The 22390-nt window shown below is 44.3% G+C and overlaps 1 protein-coding gene across 4 annotated transcripts in view; it reads right to left on the bottom strand.

The window, feature by feature from the left end:
* The window catches only part of LOC121534014 (alpha-1,6-mannosylglycoprotein 6-beta-N-acetylglucosaminyltransferase B-like), a 154656-nt gene that overhangs the window by 63439 nt on the left and 68827 nt on the right, over positions 1–22390 (bottom strand). For 3 of the 4 annotated variants that reach the window (XM_041840420.2, XM_041840421.2, XM_041840423.2), the window contains 4 exons: positions 21116–21192; positions 19562–19747; positions 17743–17907; positions 7118–7287 (listed from right to left, as the gene is read on the bottom strand). In XM_041840420.2, coding sequence (XP_041696354.1) covers positions 7118–7287; positions 17743–17907; positions 19562–19747; positions 21116–21192 — 598 coding nt within the window. The remainder of the gene's footprint in view (positions 1–7117; positions 7288–17742; positions 17908–19561; positions 19748–21115; positions 21193–22390) is intronic. The other variant, XM_041840422.2, reaches the window with a different exon arrangement.

The following is a 22390-nucleotide window of genomic DNA, read 5'->3' as shown; positions in this document are numbered from 1 at the left end:
CACCCTGATCTCGAGAAACCATTTCTGTATGGACCTCGCTTTGTGCACGGGGGCATTGTCATGCTGAAATAGGAAAGGGCCTTCCCCAAACAGTTGCCACAAAGTTGGAAGTACCGAATCGTCTAGAATGGCTTTGTATGCTGTAGCGTTAAGATTTCCCTTCACTGGAACTAAGGGGCCTAGCCCGAACCATGAAAAACAGCCCCAGTCCATTATTCCTCCTCCACAAAATTTTACAATTGGCACATGGCATTGGGGCAGATAGCGTTCTCTTGGCATCCGCCAAACCGTGATTCGTCCGTCGGACTGCCAGATGGTGAAGCGTGATTCATCACTCCAGAGAACGCGTTTCCACTGCTCCAAAGTCCAATGGCGGCGAGCTTTATACCACTACAGTCAACGCTTGGCATTGCGCTTGGTGATCTTAGGCTTGTGTGCGGCTGCTCGGCCATGGAAACCCATTTCAGGAAGCTCCCGACGAACAGTTCTTGTGCTGACGTTGCTTCCAGAGGCAGTTTGGAACTCGGTAGTGAGTGTTGCAACCAAGGACAGACAATTTTTCCACGCTGCGCTTCAGAACTCAACGGTCCCGTTCTGTTAGCTTGTGTGGCCTACCACTTCGCGGCTGAGCCATTGTTGCTCCTAGACGTTTCCACTTCACAATAACAGCACTTACAGCTGACCGTGGCAGCTCTAACAGGGCAGAAATTTGCCGAACTGACTTGTTGGAAAGGTCCTATGACGGTGCCACGTTGAAAGTCACTGAGCTCTTCACTAAGCCATTCTACTGCCAATGTTTGTCTATGGAGATTGCATGGCGGTGTGCTCGATTTTATACACCTGTCAGCAACGGGTGTGGCTGAAATAGCCGAATTCACTAATTTGAAGTGGATTGTACATATGTAAATTAGGTGTATAAGATGGACAGCCCTGTCCTCGCCAGTAATGCTGGTAATCAAATCAAATCAAATTGTCACATGCTTCGTAAATAACAGGTGTGGACTAACAGTGAAACGCTTACTTAATTCCCAGCAATGCATGGAGAAAAATATAAACATTATATAAAAATAATAACGCGAGGAATAAATACACAATGAGTAATGATAACTTGGCTATATACATGGGGTACCAGTACAGAGTTGATGTGCAGGGGTATGAGGTAATTGAGGTAGATATGTACATATATGTAGAGGTAAGGTAACTAGGCAACAGGATAGATAATAAGCAGTAGCAGCAGTGTATGTGATGAGTCAAAAGAGTTAGTGCAAAAAGGGGTCAAATGCAGGTAGCTATTTGGTTAACAGGCTATGACTTGGGTGGCTGTGACAATTGTTGTTGTAATATATCTGGGCTGTGGTCTATCTAATTGTCTGTAAATTGGGTCTCATCTCCATTATGCAATTCTTTATAGGCCCATAGAGGAGAATGCAGACTCAGCAGAATACACAGGCACTGGCTATATTCAATGTGTGTGTGTGTGTGTGTGTGTGTGTGTGTGTACAGTAGCTACCACAACCAGAATAATGGATTAGTAGTACTAGATAACACTGGACCCTGCTGTGATTCCACATTCATAGCTTTAACAATAAAATGGACAACAGATAGGATTATATGAGCCTCTTTGTTCACAGTAAATACAATCAAAACCCACACACACACTGGTGCTGAAGCAGTGCTATAGTACCTCCCCCCTCCTCCCTATAGGCTCTCCCTGTCCACTTATTCATCTATCAATTCTAATAGAATCATCTATCCATCCATCTACCTCATTGACAGACAGGGACCGTGGGGATATGGCAAAACTTTCAAGCCTTCTTTATGTGGGCTGTTGTTCTATATTTATTTATTTATTTGATTTCACCTTTATTTAACCAGGTAAGCCAGTTGAGAACAAGTTCTCATTTACAACTGCGACCTGGCCAAGATAAAGCAAAGCAGTGCGATAAAAACAACAACAACACAGAGTTACATATGGAATAAGAGGAAGGCCCTCAAAATTGTCAAAGACTCCAGCCACCCTAGTCATAGACTGTTCTCTCTGCTACTGCACGGCAAGCGGTACCGGAGTGCCAAGTCTAGGTCCAAAAGACTTCTCAACAGCTTCTACCCCCAAGCCATAAGACTCCTGAACAGCTAATCATGACTACCCGGACTATTTGCACTGCCCCCCCACCCCATCCTTTTTACGCTGCTGCTACTCTGTTAATTATTTATGCATAGTCACTTTAACTCTACCCACATGTACATATTACCTCAACTACCTCAACTAGCCGGTGCCCCCGCACATTGACTCTGCAACGGTGTCCCCCTGTATATATAGCCTCCCTACTGTTACTTTATTTTACTTCTGCTCTTTTTTTTCTCAACACATTTTTTGTTGTTGTTTTATTTTTACTTTTTTTGTTAAAAATAAATGCACTGTTGGTTAAGGGCTGTAAGTAAGCATTTCACTGTAATGTCTGCACCTGTTGTATTCGGCGCATGTGACCAATACAATTTGATTTGATTTGATTTGAATAAACAAAACATACAGTCAAAAACACAATAGAAAATATATATACAGTGTGCGCAAATGTAGTAAGTTATGGAGGTAAGGCAATAAATAGGCCATAGTGCAAAATAATTACAATTTAGTATTAACACTGGAGTGATAGATGTGCAGAAGATGATGTGCAAATAGAGATACTGGGGTGCAAATGAGCAAAATAAATAACAATATGGGGATGAGGTAGTTGGGTGTGCTAATTACAGATGGGCTGTGTACAGGTGCAGTGATCGGTAAGGTGCTCTGACTACTGATGCTTAAAGTTAGTGAGGGAGATAAGAGTATATAGTGTACATTGTTTAACTGAGCTGATTTCAAAACCAGATGATGTGCTAAATGTAATGCAATCAAATCTGTAAAAGTAGTATCTGAAAGACGAATTATTTGTTGTTTTCTCTGCCTCATTTGATAACTGACAAAAGGGCTGATTGCAATTTGTCATCAGAAAAACAGTGAGATACGTACGAAACAAACATTTCAGATGAGCCTCAATGATAAGTGGCTTTTGTTTTATTCTGGGATAGAAGAAAAATAAATAAACAAGAAAAGCTGTTCAAAACAATGCCTTGGGATGTTTGCGACATGACGGCGAAACGAAACATTTTTCATGTCGTTGTGTCGCACTTGGCTGCCAACAAAAATCAATAGTTACTCTTCAAACAGCAAATCTGCCATCTTAAAGGGGCACGCTTGTCTGTGTCCTCACTTAGGCAGAGAGAGCTACAGCAAACATGTGTAAAGGGGCAACAACACCTTTAAATATAATGACCCCATACTAACAAAGGATGACCCTTCATGCTCTGTTGCGCTGACATCGTGAGAGCGTTCTCCCCTTCTTCGTGATGTCAACCTCTTGTACGTCCCAATTATTTTGTCCAGCGATGTGTTAACCAAAAAATCATCGATAGAACCATTTCTGTTTATCAAAGCCAAATCAAAAGACAGACCGATAGAGGGGGAATAACAAAAATAATTGCGTTTCCCCCAGTGACAGCTAAATTGCTTGTAATATCACATCTGTCGAATCGAAAAGGCCAATGTTCTTTGTCCTGGTGAAAGCAGGGGGTCATGGGAAATAAGGGAGTAGGTGCAGAGTTTCAAGTCAACAATGGTAAACTGGTTTATAGCAAACAACTTCGTTTGATAGCACTTGAAGCGAGAATGCAATGAAAGATAGATAGAGAGAGGGAGAGAGAGAGAGACAGAGAGAGAAAGACAGAGAGAGAGAGAGAGAGAGAGAGAGAGAGAGAGAGAGAGAGAGAGAGAGAGAGAGAGAGAGGGGTGTAAACAGACAGAGAGAACACAAGATATGAAAGAGAGAGAACAAAAGAGACAGACAAGAAGAGGATATACAAGGACATAGAGAGAAACAAAGGGAATGTTTGGAAAGGAGAAAGTACAGAAAGAGACAGACAGCGAGTGGGATTGAGTGGGGCACTTCACTTAGTCAGAAGCTCACAAAACAGTGAAAACATCTCCTTATATCAAAGAAGCGAGAAAAAGTCCAAGACAACTCAATTCATAATCCCCAACACAGGTTTGGCAGCCAACCACAATACCCAACCCATCTCCATATGACTAACTCTGGCTGGCGGTGTTTGACGATCTCTTGTGATTTACAGAGTCTTTAGCCCTGCTTTTAGTAGCTAAACACAGGACACCGGCCCTGGAGCGTCTTAACCAATGAGACAGATTTACATCTAGTCCACCCGGAGACCGCAAGGAGACGGCGACTACTGTATCCATCAGCACAAAAAGGGGATACATGAAGAGGTGCTGACTGGACGAGGGGAGCGGAAAGAGACACAGCATTGCACCATTGACAGGAGACTGGAGAGGAGGTTGATGGCGATCGATGGGGTCACTAAATAACTCAATAAGAAGACTGCAGGGCTGTGTCCCAATCCAAAGGCAGCTGCCTGCTGCCTATCTGCCTCCAAAGGCACCTACCTTAGTAGGTAGCACTTTTCCAGAATGTACTGTTACTGCCATTTGGGACGGGCGTCGAAGGCTGCATCATGTAACAACGCATTCACATTCCACCGAGCGCGAGACGTTTGTTTACATTGTAGCCATTGGTTTTCCCGTATCTGTGCTGATAAACAATAACATGGGTGAATCTATTTCTATCTAACATTGTGATGTTGCACACTCCTTAATAAAATCCTGGGATATGGTGATTATCCTGGTGGCTGGGATGTTCCCAACAAGTTATTTACATCTGCAGGGTGTCAGGGTGAGATGTCCTTCAAGCTGGAACAAGCAGAGACAAGGGGGGAGAAATGAACCTCACTACTCAAATTTCAGCTGGTTCAAGTCACTGAAGCCACAACTACCTTTATTAATGTGCAATCGTTTGGTTAACAGTTTAGCATATTTTTAGGCTTGTTCAGTTGTTTACAGTAAGAGTAGAATAACTTAGCCTATCATTTTAACTAGTAACAACAAACCCAATGTGCAACAATAGGGGAAGGGAAAGTGACAAGAGAAAGTTAGCTCACGTTAATGTTAGGTAAACAGACACTGCATGCAGCTAGCTAGCAAGCAAACTTGCTAAACAGACTCATCACCAGAATGCACAAATAACTTGGCTGGCTAGCAAGCCTAGAATGAACAGAACACAGCTGGCTGTATGCAGATGTTGTAAAAAAAAATTGACCTCCAATTAAGTCAGGCAGGACTGTTTTCTCCTGCCAAGCCTATGCAATGGAGTAATACGCGATCAGGTGCTCACTTTAGTCCCTGAAAACAAATTTGCTGCATGTTTTTAGCTGGCTAGCAAGTTCACCAATTAATTTGTTTATAAACAGTCCGGGTCTTCACAATTGACACATTGTTGAATCTACGATTAGGCCTAGTTAGTTTAGTTGTGCATCTCTAAACAGCCGATAAGCAGGACGAGATCGCCTCCTAACGTTAGCTAGCTATCACGTATGATGTGTTAGCTAGCTAGCTAGCTAGCTTGGCAATGGGCTGATAAATAGTTCAAAATTAATATGATTTAATTTGTTGAACATTTTAACATTATTTTGTGAATAAATCAACGTTATACTTACATTTCGCCAAGTTATTCCTTATTCTTCTGGAACATCTTCTCCCAAGTGGGGACTTGTGTCCGCCATTAATTCAGAATTGTTTTGAATTTTCGATGCGCCACAAGGGGTTATGAGATAGTCTCCCCAGCGAAGGACACGTGGGATGTTGCCTTCCAAATCGCCCAATGAAGGCACCTTAGAAAGCAGCATTTTAAGGTACCTTGGGATTGGGACATACCAATTTTGACGTCCTGCCTAGAAATGCTGCCTCAAAAGGCAGCATCCTTGTCGATTGAGACACAGCCCTGGTCTGCGGTTCTGATCGGCTGATGTATTGGGTTAACTGGGGAGGTAGAGCAGGTATATTGATGTGGTTAAAAATATATTAACTGTTTAATGGCCAAGTGATAATTCACTTGCTTTCTACAGCTTTCTACCTGAAAATTGGTCCTTTATCTAAAATACAGTGCCTATAGAAAGTCTACAACCCCTTTCACTTTCTTTTCACATTTTCCTGCCTTAAAATTGAATCTAAAAGGGATTCAATTCGATTTTTGTTCCTACAGATCTACACAACTTACTCCACATTTTCAAAGTGAAAGAAAGTTATAGAAACTTTTCTGACAGGGACTCGGGAGTTTGTTAGGATCAAAAGAAATATGAAAGGAGCAAAGCCCAGGTAAAACGTTTGAGGAGAACCCACCTCAGTCTTCTGAAAACCTAACCCTGGGATAGGGTTGTCTTTTTCTGTGGGACAATTACACAAATGTTTATGCAAAAGACACACCCAATTGGCTGTCCAAGAGCTGTTGAGTGTTCCTGACTGGTCTAGTTTCAGTCCTGACTTAAATCTGCGTTAAAAAAATCTGAGACAAGGTTGAAATATCGCTGTCCATCAATGATCCCCAAACAAATTTGCTGAGTCTGAGCAATTTTGACAGAAACTATGTATATATGTTGCCCTAAGAGTTGTGCAAAGATGGTAGATCCTTAATGAAAATGATTCAAGTATTAACTCAGGGGGTAGAGACTTATCCAATTAAGATATTACAGTTTTTGTTTTTGTTTTAGTTGGGCAATTTTCTATAACTTTCTTTCACTTTGAAAATCTATTTGAATCCCTTTTTAGATTCAATTTTAAGGCAGCAAAATGTGAAAGTTGAAGGGGGTGTAGACTTTCTATAGGCACTGTAAGTGTTCCCATTGTAATTCTATGGATCAACATGAGGGATAGGTCAAAGTGCTATAATGGACAGCAATCAAATACAAATGATCACCGTCTGTCTATTGATCACAAAGTGCTTTTTAACACCATCACCTTGGAGGATCTGTTAGTCGCTTTGGATAAAAGCACCTGCTAATTGCCACACTGTGTATTGGCCAATAGTTGACTCATCAAAATGGCACAAAATGTCTGTGGTCAGATCAATGAAGCCGCTTCCAATCCACCACACAATAAAACACCCAAACAAATCCAATCAATCAAAAGATGATCAAATCAAGAAACAGCCAAAACAAAGTTTATATGCTGACTCACCCCTGCAGTTCTTTAAGAGACATGGAGATCTTGAGGTTGTGTCCCAGGACATGGAGGGCTGTGAGGATGTCTGCCCACTGGACCATCTCCCCCAGGGGACCACCCTTCAGGACCTTGGGGCTGAACACATCCCCTGACTCCTCTGTCAGGAAGCCCACGTGCACCAGGATCTGGGGGAAAATAGAAATGTTTATTTATGTTTATTTACATCATAATTTTTTGTTTTCTTAAAGTAGAATAATACATCCTGAGATAATACATAAAGATAATGAATAAAAAATACTGTGTAGGAGAGATCAGTGGTAAAGCCTACATGTTGCAGTTGGAGAATTTCCATAATTGTGCATAATGTACACAAAATAGACGCTGATCATCTGCATACATTACATATCATCACGTTGTCATCATTAACAGAGCTTTAGTGCTCATCAGACGTCAAACATCCAACTCCAGCTATAAAACAGGTTTTTATAAGTATCAGACATGAACACGTGTTCAATCTCCCAGTGTACTAGACGTCGCCAGTCAGTCATTGCGATACACAGAATAGACACTGAACATCTGCATACATTAGACCAGTGTTTCCCAACTCCTCCAGTACCCCCAACAGCACACGTTGTTGTAGCCCGGGACAAGCACACCTGATTACACTTTTCAACTAATCATCAAGCCCGCAATGAGTTGAATCAGGTGAGTTTGTCTGGGGTTACAACAAACGTGTACTTTTGGGGTTACTTGAGAGCTTTAGTGATCATCAGCCATCCAACTAGCCTTAATAATACAGTAGACATGGTTCTCTAAGTATCAGACATGAACACATGTTCATCCTCCTAGCAGGGTTGGGGTCAATTATGAATAGCGGAAGTGCCATGCAGATGGTGGCCCCTATGTACTTATCACAAATGCCTTGTTTGCAAATTTTGCCGTATTGTACATTGCTCTTAGTTACTCTTTTTTTGTATCATCATTAGCGCAGTATACATGGTCCCAATTTAAGCTCCAAGAAGCAGGCAATTTGAAAAAACGCTAAAAGTAGATAGTGCTGATTTATTGGCACATTGAACTATGTAGCGCGCCGTTGTTAAAAAACTCTATGGATAGTGGTAGCACCTGAATTATATCTGAATTTCAACATCTTTATGCACCTTCGCCATTGAGTTGCAAATTGTCCTTTAATTCCATTTCAATTGTAGAATTTGAATTTAATTTGAATTGACCAAACCCCACAGGAAGCAGAATTTGAATTGAATTTGAATTGACCACACCCCACAGGAATTATAATCTTTATTCAATAAAATTCAAATGGGTTTTGGCTATTCAAATGGAAATTATTTATGTGAACACAACACTATACAATGTTAATTTTGACATAATGTATGGTAACCAATACTATGTTTAACATATGATTGAAACATTTCATTCTCCTAATTCATATTTCACTAACAGGTTATAAAAAACTAAACAGAAAAAGTACATTTCCCAGAATGCATTAGATCAAACCAAACACTCCAGAATGGAAGGGAACAACCTAATATCTCATGACAAATATAAATAAATAAAATACTGTTTGACATATATGAGTGATAATCAATTTGATATTTTAAATGGTATCTGTATTTCTTATGTATTAATTGACAGATTCTTTTGGTAAAACGTGTCAAAGGAATGACTTTTCATGTTTCACTTTCAGTTGAATTTCTTTGAATTGTTTTGAATTAAATTTTACTTCCTTTCATTAAAATATAATTTAAATTCTGCTTTCAGTGGGGTGTGTCCAATTCAAATTCGAATTTCAATTCCTGGGTTGAATTGAATTAAATTGACCCCAACCCTGCCTCCTAGAAATCAAGAAAACATTTATATCAGTTCAGAATCCAACTGTAGCTGTAATAATACAGTAATTAGCATCAGACACACAAGAGCACATGGTCATCCTCAATCAATCAAATATTTTCCAGAGAATCTCTAGTGTTCCATAGACATCTGCCTACATTACCGTTAATCATACATCCGAATCTCGCTGTAATAAAATATGTTTCTGTAATAATACACTATGGAATCAAAGACAGAACACATGTGCATCCCTACTGTGTATTAGACAGAGGTCACATTCAAAATGGCTCCCTATTCCCTACATAGTGCACTACTTGTGACCAGAGCCCTATAGGCCCTGGTCAAAAGTAGTGCACTTTGTAGGGAATAGGGCACCATTTGGGACGCAAACAGAGTCAGTCATGTCAGAGAGGTACTGTGCAGAATAATCCTGATGAGCTAACACAGCATGAAAAGCCCCTCTGCCCCAGATAGACACAATGAGACAAACTTTCACTGGCTTTTACATAATGAGCTTATGAGAGTGGTGAGTTTGTGTGTGTGAGTGTGTGTGTATATGTGAAACAGAGTGTGTGTGTGTGTGAGTGTGTATGTGCGTGTATGTGTGATAGTGAGAGTGTGTGTGTGTGTGTGTGTGTGAGAGAAGAGAGTGTGTGTGTGTGTGAGCAGTGTGTCTCGATGAGTGTCTGTGTGTCAGTCTGAACTGTTGTGGAAGTGATTAACAGCCCTTTCTCCACTCAGCGGGGCACACCTCATTAAGTTCCTGGAGGCTGTTTTACCCTTCTCTCTCTCTCTCTCTCTCTCTCTCTCTCTCTCTCTCTCTCTCTCTCTCTCTCTCTCTCTCTCTCTCTCTCTCTCTCTCTCTTCTCTCTCTCTCTTCTCTCTCTCTCTCTCTCTCCCTCTCTCTCTCCTTCTCCCTCTCCATCTGCCACCCCTCTTTCCCTCCTCTCATCCTCCCTCTCCCTCTCTCTCTGTCCTGTGTGTGATGCCTGAGTCACTGTCTAATCATGTGCTAAAAGTCACAGTCAGCGGCTGGCAGGATGCTAAACAACAACACTGGCACGCACCACCACCTCCTCCTCCTCCTCCTCCTCCTCCTCCACCACCACCTCCTCCTCCTCCTCCTCTGGTCATCTTCCGACAGATTGTACGAGCGCCAGAACGGAGGGAATGAAATTCAAAAGAGTGGAATTTATGATCATGATGAGATTGATTTGTTTCATTAATAAGCAAACGATTTAACACTCCTAGTCGCCCAGATCGAATTAAAAAGTACTGTTATTAAAAAGTAATTAGGATGAAAACAAGAATACACAGTGGCCCTCAAGGACTGGAGATAGAAATAGATTTGGAAACAGGCATACAGTAATACCCAGACCAATAGAAACATCCCTGCCACAGACAAACTTAAAAACCAGCTCATACCAGTTCTCCATGTCTCATCTCTGCTGACTTCTAAGCCCTCTACATGAGTGTGTGTGTGTGTGTGTGTATGTATGTGTGTGTGTCTGTGTATCGAGAGAGTGTCTATGGGATACAGAGTCGAGCGAATCGAGCGCCAGCGAAAACGCGACTGGCATGAAATGAAATATCACACTGATTTAATGAGCTTGCTATATTAGACTTGTGCTTCATAAAAAAGATAAGTGAAATTAAATTACAGTTTGGGTGGCAGATGGCTCTGGCCACGAGAACGCCTTTGGCCAAAAAGGGGGATATCACGCAAATCTGGAAACCACGCACTAATGCAGAAACACTAGTGTGAGATTGAACACACACACAAAAACACACGCACGCACACACACACACACACACACACACACACACACACACACACACACACACACACACACACACACACACACACACACACACACACACACACAGAGCAGTGGAGTGGAGCGCAGTGTGAGGAAGATACGTCGTCTGTGAAACTGCAGAGAGAGGAAATAGGGGAACAGCACTGTGTACCAGTCTTGATCTGCAGCCGATGTGTATCACTGACAAGTCGGTGACCTTGATGTGTGTGTGTGTGTGTGTATGTGTGTGTCAAAAGAAGTGTGTGTCGCAGTGTGTGACTGTCTAAACTAATGGAGGTGTTCAAAGTGTGTGTGTGTGTGAGTCTAAACTTTGTGTTTTAAGTGTGTGTGTGTGTGTGTATGTGTGTGAGTGTGTGCGTGTGGTAGATGTAGAAGTGACATTCCAAGGAAGAGGTCTCTATAATACTGTGTCTCTCCAGTGCTCACCTCCACTCATCGCTGACGCGCTAACCACAGCAGAATGCTAATGTTTAACCTGGTGCCCGTTAGCAGGGTGGTGTGTAGGGTGGTGTGGTGGCTTGAGTACCTGTGTGAGTGTGTATGTGTGTGTGTAAGGGCATCTGTTGCGCTCTAACATCCCTGCGTGCCCACACACTACCCTTCCACCAGCCGGTCTGAAGGGCACAGATGTCTGAGTGAGGGGGGTTGGGGGGTTAGGGGTGGCACACAAGCTGGCACTGCCAACTACAGCCTCTGCCCTCCCCTTTACCCCCCCTTTCCCATCACGGCTGCATACTGTTTCTTACCCGCTACTGTAGGTTGTAGGTCAGTCTATTCTCCAAGTAAAACCGAGAGTGATGGGGTAATCATCACACGCTCGCAAACACACACACATAATTGGTCTTTAGTTGCTAGGATTGTTTTGAAAAGAACAGCATACATAAACTCAGCCGGAACACTGCTCAGCTAATAGCCTGGAATTGAAGGGAGAAATGCAGCTAATGCTGAAGGTCTCCCATAGCTCTCCTATACGCTCCTAGAAAAAGGGTTCAAAAGGGGTTCTTCGGCTGCCCCCAGAGGAGAACCCCATTTTTTTGGTTCCAGGCACAACCCCTTTTGGTTCCAGGTAGAACCCTCTGTGGAAAGGGTTCTACATGGAACCCAAAACGGTTCTACTTGGAACCAAAAGGGTTCTACCTGGAACCAACAAGGGTTCTTCAAAGGGTTCTCCTATGGGGACAGCCGAAGAACCCTTTAGGTTCTAGACAGCACATTTTTGCTAAGAGTGTAGCTCAGGCTGTGACTGCATAGCAGAGATTCCCATTCCTCCATCGTTAGAAACATATTTCTATTCAGTTTGGTTATCACTGCTTTTGAGCTTTAATGCTCTATTTTTTGTCAAGAAATACAAGCTCAATGTTGGACTATGCTTTTGTGTTTGAGTATTTCAGTGGAACTGAACAAAGTGTGTTGCAGTATATGGTGGTGGATGAGGTGAGTTCCTTCTTACAATTCAGATCACTTTGAGACTAAAACTCTGTATAAAAGTAAGTCATTATTATTATTATTAATAAGGGTTGTTACAATTTGCCTCACAGATGTTCTAGTTTAAAGAACTAGGTTAAAATGGCAGTTTTAAAAACTCCTCAGGTTTTATATAGCTATCAGGAAAGGTTCAAACTGACTTGACAGAGAAATGATTGAAATTCAGTCGGAGGCCTTTGGGGCGTCCCACAGTCAGTCAGTCAGTCAGGATTTCGCTCCTCTCTAACTAACACACATGCACGCACACACACACACATACACACATGCTCTCTCTCACACACACACACACACACACACACACACACACACACACACACACACACACACACACACACACACACACACACACACACACACACACACACACACACAGAGCGGTGGAGTGGAGCGCAGTGTGAGGAAGATACGTCATCTGTGAAGCTGCAGAGAGAGGAAATAGGGGAACAGCACTGTGTACCAGTCTTGATCTGCAGCCGATGTGTATCACTGACAAGTCGGTGACCTTGATGTGTGTGTGTGTGTGTATGTGTGTGTCAAAAGAAGTGTGTGTCGCAGTGTGTGACTGTCTAAACTAATGGAGGTGTTCAAAGTGTGTGTGTGTGTGAGTCTACACTTTGTGTTTTAAGTGTGTGTGTGTGTGTGTGTGTGTGTGTATGTGTGTGAGTGTGTGCGTGTGGTAGATGTAGAAGTGACATTCCAGTGAAGAGGTCTCTATAATACTGTGTCTCTCCAGTGCTCACCTCCACTCATCGCTAACGCGCTAACCACAGCAGAATGCTAATGTTTAACCTGGTGCCCGTTAGCAGGGTGGTGTGTAGGGTGGTGTGGTGGCTTGAGTACCTGTGTGAGTGTGTATGTGTGTGTGTAAGGGCATCTGTTGCGCTCTAACATCCCTGCGTGCCCACACACTACCCTTCCACCAGCCGGTCTGAAGGGCACAGATGTCTGAGTGAGGGGGTTGGGGGGAGGTTAGGGTGGCACACAAGCTGGCACTGCCAACTACAGCCTCTGCCCTCCCCTTTACCCCCTTCCCATCACGGCTGCATACTGTTTCTTACCCGCTACTGTAGGTTGTAGGTCAGTCTATTCTCCAAGTAAAACCGAGAGTGATGGGGTAATCATCACACGCTCGCAAACACACACACATAATTGGTCTTTAGTTGCTAGGATTGTTTTGAAAAGAACAGCATACATAAACTCAGCCGGGAACACTGCTCAGCTAATAGCCTGGAATTGAAGGGAGAAATGCAGCTAATGCTGAAGGTCTCCCATAGCTCTCCTATACGCTCCTAGAAAAAGGGTTCAAAAGGGGTTCTTCGGCTGCCCCCAGAGGAGAACCCATTTTTTTGGTTCCAGGCACAACCCCTTTTGGTTCCAGGTAGAACCCTCTGTGGAAAGGGTTCTACATGGAACCCAAAACGGTTCTACTTGGAACCAAAAGGGTTCTACCTGGAACCAACAAGGGTTCTTCAAAGGGTTCTCCTATGGGGACAGCCGAAGAACCCTTTAGGTTCTAGACAGCACATTTTTTGCTAAGAGTGTAGCTCAGGCTGTGACTGCATAGCAGAGATTCCCATTCCTCCATCGTTAGAAACATATTTCTATTCAGTTTGTTTATCACTGCTTTTGAGCTTTAATGCTCTATTTTTTGTCAAGAAATACAAGCTCAATGTTGGACTATGCTTTTGTGTTTGAGTATTTCAGTGGAACTGAACAAAGTGTGTTGCAGTATATGGTGGTGGATGAGGTGAGTTCCTTCTTACAATTCAGATCACTTTGAGACTAAAACTCTTTATAAAAGTAAGTCATTATTATTATTATTAATAAGGGTTGTTACAATTTGCCTCACAGATGTTCTAGTTTAAAGAACTAGGTTAAAATGGCAGTTTTAAAAACTCCTCAGGTTTTATATAGCTATCAGGAAAGGTTCAAACTGACTTGACAGAGAAATGATTGAAATTCAGTCGGAGGCCTTTGGGGCGTCCCACAGTCAGTCAGTCAGTCAGGATTTCGCTCCTCTCTAACTAACACACATGCACGCACACACACACACATACACACATGCTCTCTCACACACACACACACACACACACACACACACACACACACACACACACACACACACACACACACACACACACACACACACATCTGACTCTGCGGTCTAGATGTTCGACAGAGCAGGAATGGAACTTTTTTAAACCCCACTCTTTCCAGAGGTAGTGGGTTCAATTCCCTCAGGGATCACATACATGAAATAGAAATATATGCACTCAATATGCACTCACTGCACTGTAAGTCTCTTTGGATAACAGCCTCTGTTGAGTGGCATATATTATAGAAAATATAAAAAACACAGACAAAGACTCCTCTATTCCATGCTCCCCTGGGATCCGTTCCCTGTACCTGTTTCTGCCACTGACAGGTAAAATAATGGTTATTCTCTCTCTCTCTCTATGTCTCTTTCCCTCTCCCTCTCTCTTCCTCTCTCTCTCCCTTTGTCTCTCTCTCTCTCTCTCTCTCCCTTTGTCTCTCTCTCTCTCTCTCTCCCTTTGTCTCTCTCTCTCTCTCTCTCTCCCTTTGTCTCTCTCTCTCTCTCTCTCTCTCTCTCTCCCTTACTCCTTCTCTCTCTCTCTCTCTCTCTCTCTCTCTCTCTCTCTCTCTCTCTCTCTCTCTCTCTCTCTCTCTCTCTCTCTCTCTCTCTCTCTCTCTCTCTCTCTCTCTCTCTCTCTCTCTCTCTCTCTCTCTCTCTCTCTTACTCCTTTTCTCTCTCTCTCTCTGCTTCATCAAGTTATTCCTTTTCCGGGAGCACACACAAACCAAACAAACTCAATCAAGGGAAACAGAATTGAATCCCCAGAACATATTGGAATGTTAAAAAGTGAACCGGAGAGTTGGGATTGCATTAGTGGAGAGAGTAAGAGACAGAGGCAGAGAGGGAGGAAGAGACAGAGGCAGAGAGGGAGGAAGAGACAGAGGCAGAGAGGGAGGAAGAGACAGAAGCAGAGAGGGAGGAAGAGACAGAGGCAGAGAGGGAGGAAGAGACAGAGGCAGAGAGGGAGGAAGAGACAGAGGCAGAGAGGGAGGAAGAGACAGAGGCAGAGAGGGAGGAAGAGACAGAGGCAGAGAGGGAGGAAGAGACAGAAGCAGAGAGGGAGGAAGAGACAGAGGCAGAGAGGAGGAAGAGACAGAGGCAGAGAGGGAGGAAGAGACAGAGGTAGAGAGGGGAGGAAGAGACAGAGGTAGAGAGGGAGGAAGAGACAGAGGCAGAGAGGGAGGGAAGAGACAGAGGCAGAGAGGGAGGAAGAGACAGAGGCAGAGAGGGAGTAAGAGACAGAGGCAGAGAGGGAGGAAGAGACAGAGGTAGAGAGGGAGGAAGAGACAGAGGCAGAGAGGGAGGAAGAGACAGAGGCAGAGAGGGAGGAAGAGACAGAGGCAGAGAGGGAGGAAGAGACAGAGGCAGAAAGGGAGGAAGAGACAGAGGCAGAGAGGGAGGAAGAGACAGAGGCAGAGAGGGAGGAAGAGACAGAGGCAGAGAGGGAGGAAGAGACAGAGGCAGAGAGGGAGGAAGAGACAGAGGCAGAGAGGGAGGAAGAGACAGAGGCAGAGAGGGAGTAAGAGACAGAGGCAGAGAGGGAGGAAGAGACAGAGGCAGAGAGGGAGGAAGAGACAGAGGCAGAGAGGGAGGAAGAGACAGAGGCAGAGAGGGAGGAAGAGACAGAGGCAGAGAGGGAGTAAGAGACAGAGGCAGAGAGGGAGTAAGAGACAGAGGTAGAGAGGGAGGAAGAGACAGAGGCAGAGAGGGAGGAAGAGACAGAGGCAGAGAGGGAGGAAGAGACAGAGGTAGAGAGGGAGGAAGAGACAGAGGTAGAGAGGGAGGAAGAGACAGAGGCAGAGAGGGAGGAAGAGACAGAGGTAGAGAGGGAGGAAGAGACAGAGGCAGAGAGGGAGGAAGAGACAGAGGCAGAGAGGGAGTAAGAGACAGAGGCAGAGAGGGAGGAAGAGACAGAGGTAGAGAGGGAGGAAGAGACAGAGGCAGAGAGGGAGGAAGAGACAGAGGCAGAGAGGGAGGAAGAGACAGAGGCAGAGAGGGAGGAAGAGACAGAGGCAGAGAGGGAGAGGGAGGAAGAGAAGGATAGAGGAAAATATAGGAAGCACAAGGGTCAGAGTTAATTGATGGCAGACTGCTTTTCCTCAGTCCGCTGTAGAGGACTCCCAAGTGTTTTGTTCTTTAGTTCCTGACATGTCGTCTACTGGTGGGGTAGACACACAAGCATACCAGAGAATGACAGTCAATACCTGATCTGAGATCAGATATTATCCACATATTAAGCACTCCCTCAAGGGCTGTACACTGATCCCCTATCAAAATTAATTAGGTAATGATAAACAGCGTTGGACCGGCTTGTGTAGAGATAGCACAGTATCACACAGCCGGAGAGATGAGAGGACAGATCTAAAATAACAAATCCATTTCATGCGTTTGAGGCACGAGACGGCTCCATCAATCAAGACTGGGGAGGGTCTGTGTGGATGGACAGCCATTTTAGGCCTGTTGGTTTATTTTAGAGAGAGAGAGATGTGAGGAGAGAAGTATGAGGCCTGTTATTTTATTACTGTCACATTGTATAAAGATTTGAAGACAGGCGCAGGAATAAGTCTTAGGGGTTTTATTTACTCCTCCCAACACAAACACGTATATATATACAAAAGGGATGTAACCCAAACAAAGAGTGAGGTGTAACCTCTACACAATACACGGGACGAGACCCGTAAACAACAAGACCACTATACACGGTACTCACGAGACCAACGGAAATGGGACAATAATCGACAAGGACAATTGGGAACAGAGGGCTCATACTGTATATACACATACTAATCAGGGGGAATGGGAACCAGGTGTGCGTAATGGGACAAGACAGTCTGGGGTTGGTGGTAATGAACCAGGTCAGTGATGCCTAGAAAGCCGGTGACGTAGACCTCCGGAACTGGTGAACGGAATGAGCAGCAGTACCGGGAGGATCCGTGACAATTACCTCTCGATCTCTCCATCTTTCGATTTCTCCGGTCCTCCCTCTCTCTCTCTACCCCTTCTCTCCATCTCTCCCTCCCTCTCTCTCTCTACCCCTTCTTTCCATCTCTCCATCTCTCCATCTCTCCATCTCTCCCTTTCACTTTCGTTTACCTTCACTCTTTACTTCATCATGTTGCTGAGAGTGAATAACACAATAATAGAATCACACAGGAAAAAGCGGCATTCATTGAAGGTTGTAACAATTGGGAGGGAAAGAGAGAACTCACTGTCAGTCTTTCTCACATTTACTGGGTGGTATTCCCTGACTGAATGTGGAAACAAGCAAAGGCAATAACAAAACAACCAGACAACCCCCCCTCTCTCTCTCTCTCTCTCTCTCTCTCTCTCTCTCTCTCTCTCTCTCTCTCTCTCTACCTCTCTGTCTTTCTTCCTCTCTCTCTCATCTCTACCTTCTTCTGTTCCCTCCAGCGTTGGCGCAGCTTGGCGTGGAGGCGCTGGGCGGCCGTGCCCCACTGTGATGCCAGCCTCCTCATGCGGCGCTTCATGAAGCTCAGGGACTCTTTGCCCGTGCCAACCTGGTCCAGCAGAGATGACAGGTCTGTACGGAACGCAGCCTATAGGGAGGGGGAGGGGGAGAGAGAGAGAGAGAGAGAGAGAGAGAGAGAGAGAGAGAGAGAGAGAGAGAGAGAGAGAGAGAGAGAGAGAGAGAGAGAGAGAGAGAGAGAGAGAGAGAGAGAGAGAGAGAGAGAGAGAAGGGATAGAGAGGCAGAGAGAGGGAGAGAGGGAGAGAGAGAGAGAGAGAGAGAGAGAGAGAGAGAGAGAGAGAGAGAGAGAGAGAGAGAGGTCCATTCGTTTTTCCAGTTTTATCTTATCTTAAAAAAATGTATATGATCTAAATTCCAAAACAATAAAAGCCTATAACTTTACAGAGATGCCGATAGAGTGTAAGTAGTGAAGAAATACATAAGAAGAGGGTGAGAGATGGAGAGAGTGTGGGAGGAAGGATGAGATGAGGGGAGGTCAATTGGAGCGAGCCTACAGATATTTATGGCATTACATGATAGCTACCCACACAGGCTCCTCTCCCACTTTCCCTCTGCAATAGGACCACAGTGGTTCAGAGGAGTGTGTGCAGACTGTGTTCTCTGGGGTGATAGTACTACAAGCTAAGTCTCTGGAGAAACCTGTGCTAGTTAAACAGCTATGACTGTGTAGTCTAAAAGTCTCTCTCTCTGTCCATCACACACACGCACACACACACACACACACACACACACACACACACACACACACACACACACACACGCACACACACACACACACACACACACACACACACACACACACACACACACACACACACACACACACACACACACACACACACACACACACACACACACACACACACACACACACACACACACACACACACATACACACACACACACACACACACACACACACACACACACATATATACAAACACACACACACCTATATGCTCACTCAAAGACTTCTTAAAAGAGCTGACCCTGCTACAAATGGCCTAGATTATCTGGCTAACAGAGCCACCACTGTAATTAGGAATGTTGCCAAACACTAATAAGCTATTCAATATTAAAGTACAACAGAGAATTCAATATCCAGCATTCACACTCACACTCACACACACAGATCACACACACAGAGACACATACAGACACACACACACTCGCACACACACACACTTTGTGATCAGGGATCTCTCTCTGTGTGTAGGTATCTTTGAACCTGGTTAATAGCTGTGCAGGTATTGTTTTGAAAAAATAGCACACATTGACTCAGCCTTGAACACCGTTCTGCAAAGAGAATCAGGGACTGAGGTGTGTTTGAGTGTAAAGAATTCATTTGTGCTGCGTGTGGCATTGGCTATCCTGCAGCACAATGAGAGAGGGAGGAAAGAGATGTCTACTATGCAAGCTTATACAGCGGAAGTATGAAGATTCATTTGTCTACTGGCTGTGCTCTTTTGAGTGTGAATTTGTGTGTGTAAGTGCTTCTACATGTAGGCTTTTGCCCCGCATCTCTTAGCAGGGCTCGTGTGTGTATATGAGCATCTGCTTTTGTGAGTATGTGTATGCATCTTCCTTTGTGTGTGTGTGTGTATGTGGGTGTGTCCCTCTTACCAGTCTCTTGACGGTGGTGGTCTGGTGTCTGTGTGTGTATGGATGGTGGAATGGGTTCTGTGTGTGTGTGTGTGTGTGTGTGTGTGTGTGTGTGTCTCACCTGTCTCCTGGGGGTGGTGGTGTGGTGTGTGTGTGTATGGACGGTGGGGGGGCTGCTGTGGTTCCTCCAGGCCAGAGGGGGGCAGAACCACTCCACCTCGCTCAGATAGATGAGGAAGGAGCAGTCGGAGCCGTCCACCCCGTAGAAGGCATAGCACGGGTCTGACGTCCAGCGGGCACGCATCCACTGGTGATACACGGGTCAAAGTTTAATGTTCAGGTTACTTTGACTTTGTTAAACACAAATAAAAATAATACAATAATTGCCACAGGTCATATGAAAACTATAGGGAGTTCTCTACCTCTTGATCATAGATTAGATGTACTTAAATTCAAATGTTCAGTTAAATGGAATTGCAGGTTATAAGTAATGTCCCTCTAATCTTTTTAATCACTGAGCTAATTTCAGGTCTGCTGAGCGCAAACTTGAGCACAAACTTGAATGTTGTGAAAATTCTGTGCAACTTCCAGCACGTGTTTACTGTGAACACTGAGGCTGTACCTGCTTTAACTTAGAGTTATTTAGGCTACTGTGGCTATTTGATTATAATGAAGGCCTACCAGAATGGCCTACCATCAAAAACAATGGAGAAAATGCATCCCAAAACATTTTAACATGGAAATACCTGTTCTATCATTCAGCCTACTGTAGTAGTCAATGAGACTTTTGAAAAAAACATGTAGGGCTTGACATTAACCCGTTTATCCACTTGTCCATCAGACAAGGAGGTGACTGAAAATGTTGTTGTGTTGTTGGATACAAGCAACCACTTTACAAAATAAAAGGCATTATTAAAATGCACCATTATTACAGAGAATCAGAGAAATTATGCTGCCCTCTGCCTATTGGCTACTTAGCTTATTCAAGCCTCTCAAAATACAAAACTGCCCCTTTAAGACAAAAAAATGCTCTTTACCCAACTCGCGTTTCAAATATGTCTAGAAATGTACACGTTTTATGCTCTTGTAGGAAGCAATCACTCCCCCATTGCTGACTACAAATTATCTATAACTGGGCTAATAACTCACTAACTAGCAAAGGATATGAACAAATGTTCACACATGGCTACATGCAGCTCTCTCTTTAATCCCAAAACAAGTGCATCTACTCACGACCGCTCATGCTATAAACACAGTCCAGTTTAAAGTGAACGGCACAGATCCATATCTGGCAATGGTCTATTTGCTCTGATTGGTTATGTTTCACAAGTCTGTGTAGAGTACGGGCTGAGTCATGCGTGTCAATGCAATAGAATCCTACTCCGATGCGTTCTACCTAGAACAAAATCTCTTCATTTTGTTTCGGTATGTTGCATTGAAAGCGGCTAATATTGCGTTGATTCGATCACAATTCCCAAAGTAAAGGGAAACGTTGATGGTGTTAACTAAGGGGGAAAACTATAGAAAGTTCAATCTTGTGCTTCTCTGCGCGGGCTGATATTTATTCTGCACGGCAGTCCTGGGGGAGCTTAGAGGGAAGCTTAGAGGGAATATTGGTTATAAGATATCAGGAGAATCTCTTATAGCCTAGCTAGATAGACAGAGAGAAACTCACATCCACTTTTCCAGGGCAGTCTGGGTAGTGGGGGTCTCTGGGTACCTCACACTGGCCTGACGAGCCATCTCTCACTGCTGAAGAGAAGAGACACACACATCATAGTTACACACTGTGGAGACATAGAACACACACATCATAGTTACACACTGTGGAGACATAGAACACACACATCATAGTTACACACTGTGGAGACATAGAACACACACATCATAGTTACACACTGTGGAGACATAGAACACACACATCATAGTTACACACTGTGGAGACACAGAAAAGACACCATAGTCATTCAGACTCTTTAAGCCTTATATCTATGCCTACATCACCTTGAATAGCAACAGAATACTTATTCTGTGAAGAGAATAGAGATCCTTATAACAGACAATCAACAACATTTTCAGCAAACCATATGTCCCATCAGGCCTGCTTTGGTGCACACTGTTCACCGTGGGGTACAGAAATACAACCCCTCGCCACTGCTGCCACCCCTCCCGGGCTAACGGTACAATATGTATCCGCTCACTCACGCTGCACTCACTGCATTAATTGGTCCATTGAGTTAGCTAACTGCCTCCCTGCAGCTGGGGGCCTACAGCCAGGAAGAGAGACTGGAGTTGAAACTCGAAGTTCCAGCAGTATGGATGGGAGAAGACGGGAAGTTAGATGGATGAGGTCTTGGACTCTCTCTCTCTCTCTCTCTCTCTCTCTCTCTCTCTCTCTCTCTCTCTCTCTCTCTCTCTCTCTCTCTCTCTCTCTCTCTCTCTCTCTCTCTCTCTCTCTCTCTCTCTCTCTCTCTCTCTCTCTCTCTCTCTCTCTCTCTCTCTCTCTCTCTCTCTCTCTCTCTCTCTCTCTCTCTCTCTCTCTCTCTCTCTCTCTCTCTCTCTCTCTCTCTCTCTCTCTCTCTCTCTCTCTCTCTCTCTCTCTCTCTCTCTCTCTCTCTCTCTCTCTCTCTCTCTCTCTCTCTCTCTCTCTCTCTCTCTCTCTCTCTCTCTCTCTCTCTCTCTCTCTCTCTCTCTCTCTCTCTCTCTCTCTCTCTCTCTCTCTCTCTCTCTCTCTCTCTCTCTCTCTCTCTCTCTCTCTCTCTCTCTCTCTCTCTCTCTCCTCCCTCTCTCTCTCTCTCTCTCTCTCTCTCTCTCTCTCTCTCTCTCTCTCTCTCTCTCTCTCTCTCTCTCTCTCTCTCTCTCTCTCTCTCTCTCTCTCTCTCTCTCTCTCTCTCTCTCTCTCTCTCTCTCTCTCTCTCCTATCTCTCTCTCCTATCTCTCTCTCCTATCT

This window comes from Coregonus clupeaformis, chromosome 20 (assembly GCF_020615455.1).
Source record: "Coregonus clupeaformis isolate EN_2021a chromosome 20, ASM2061545v1, whole genome shotgun sequence".
NCBI classification, from domain to species: domain Eukaryota; kingdom Metazoa; phylum Chordata; class Actinopteri; order Salmoniformes; family Salmonidae; genus Coregonus; species Coregonus clupeaformis.
The sequence above is the reverse complement of the archived record's forward strand: the minus strand, read 5'-3'. Positions and strand labels throughout refer to the sequence as shown.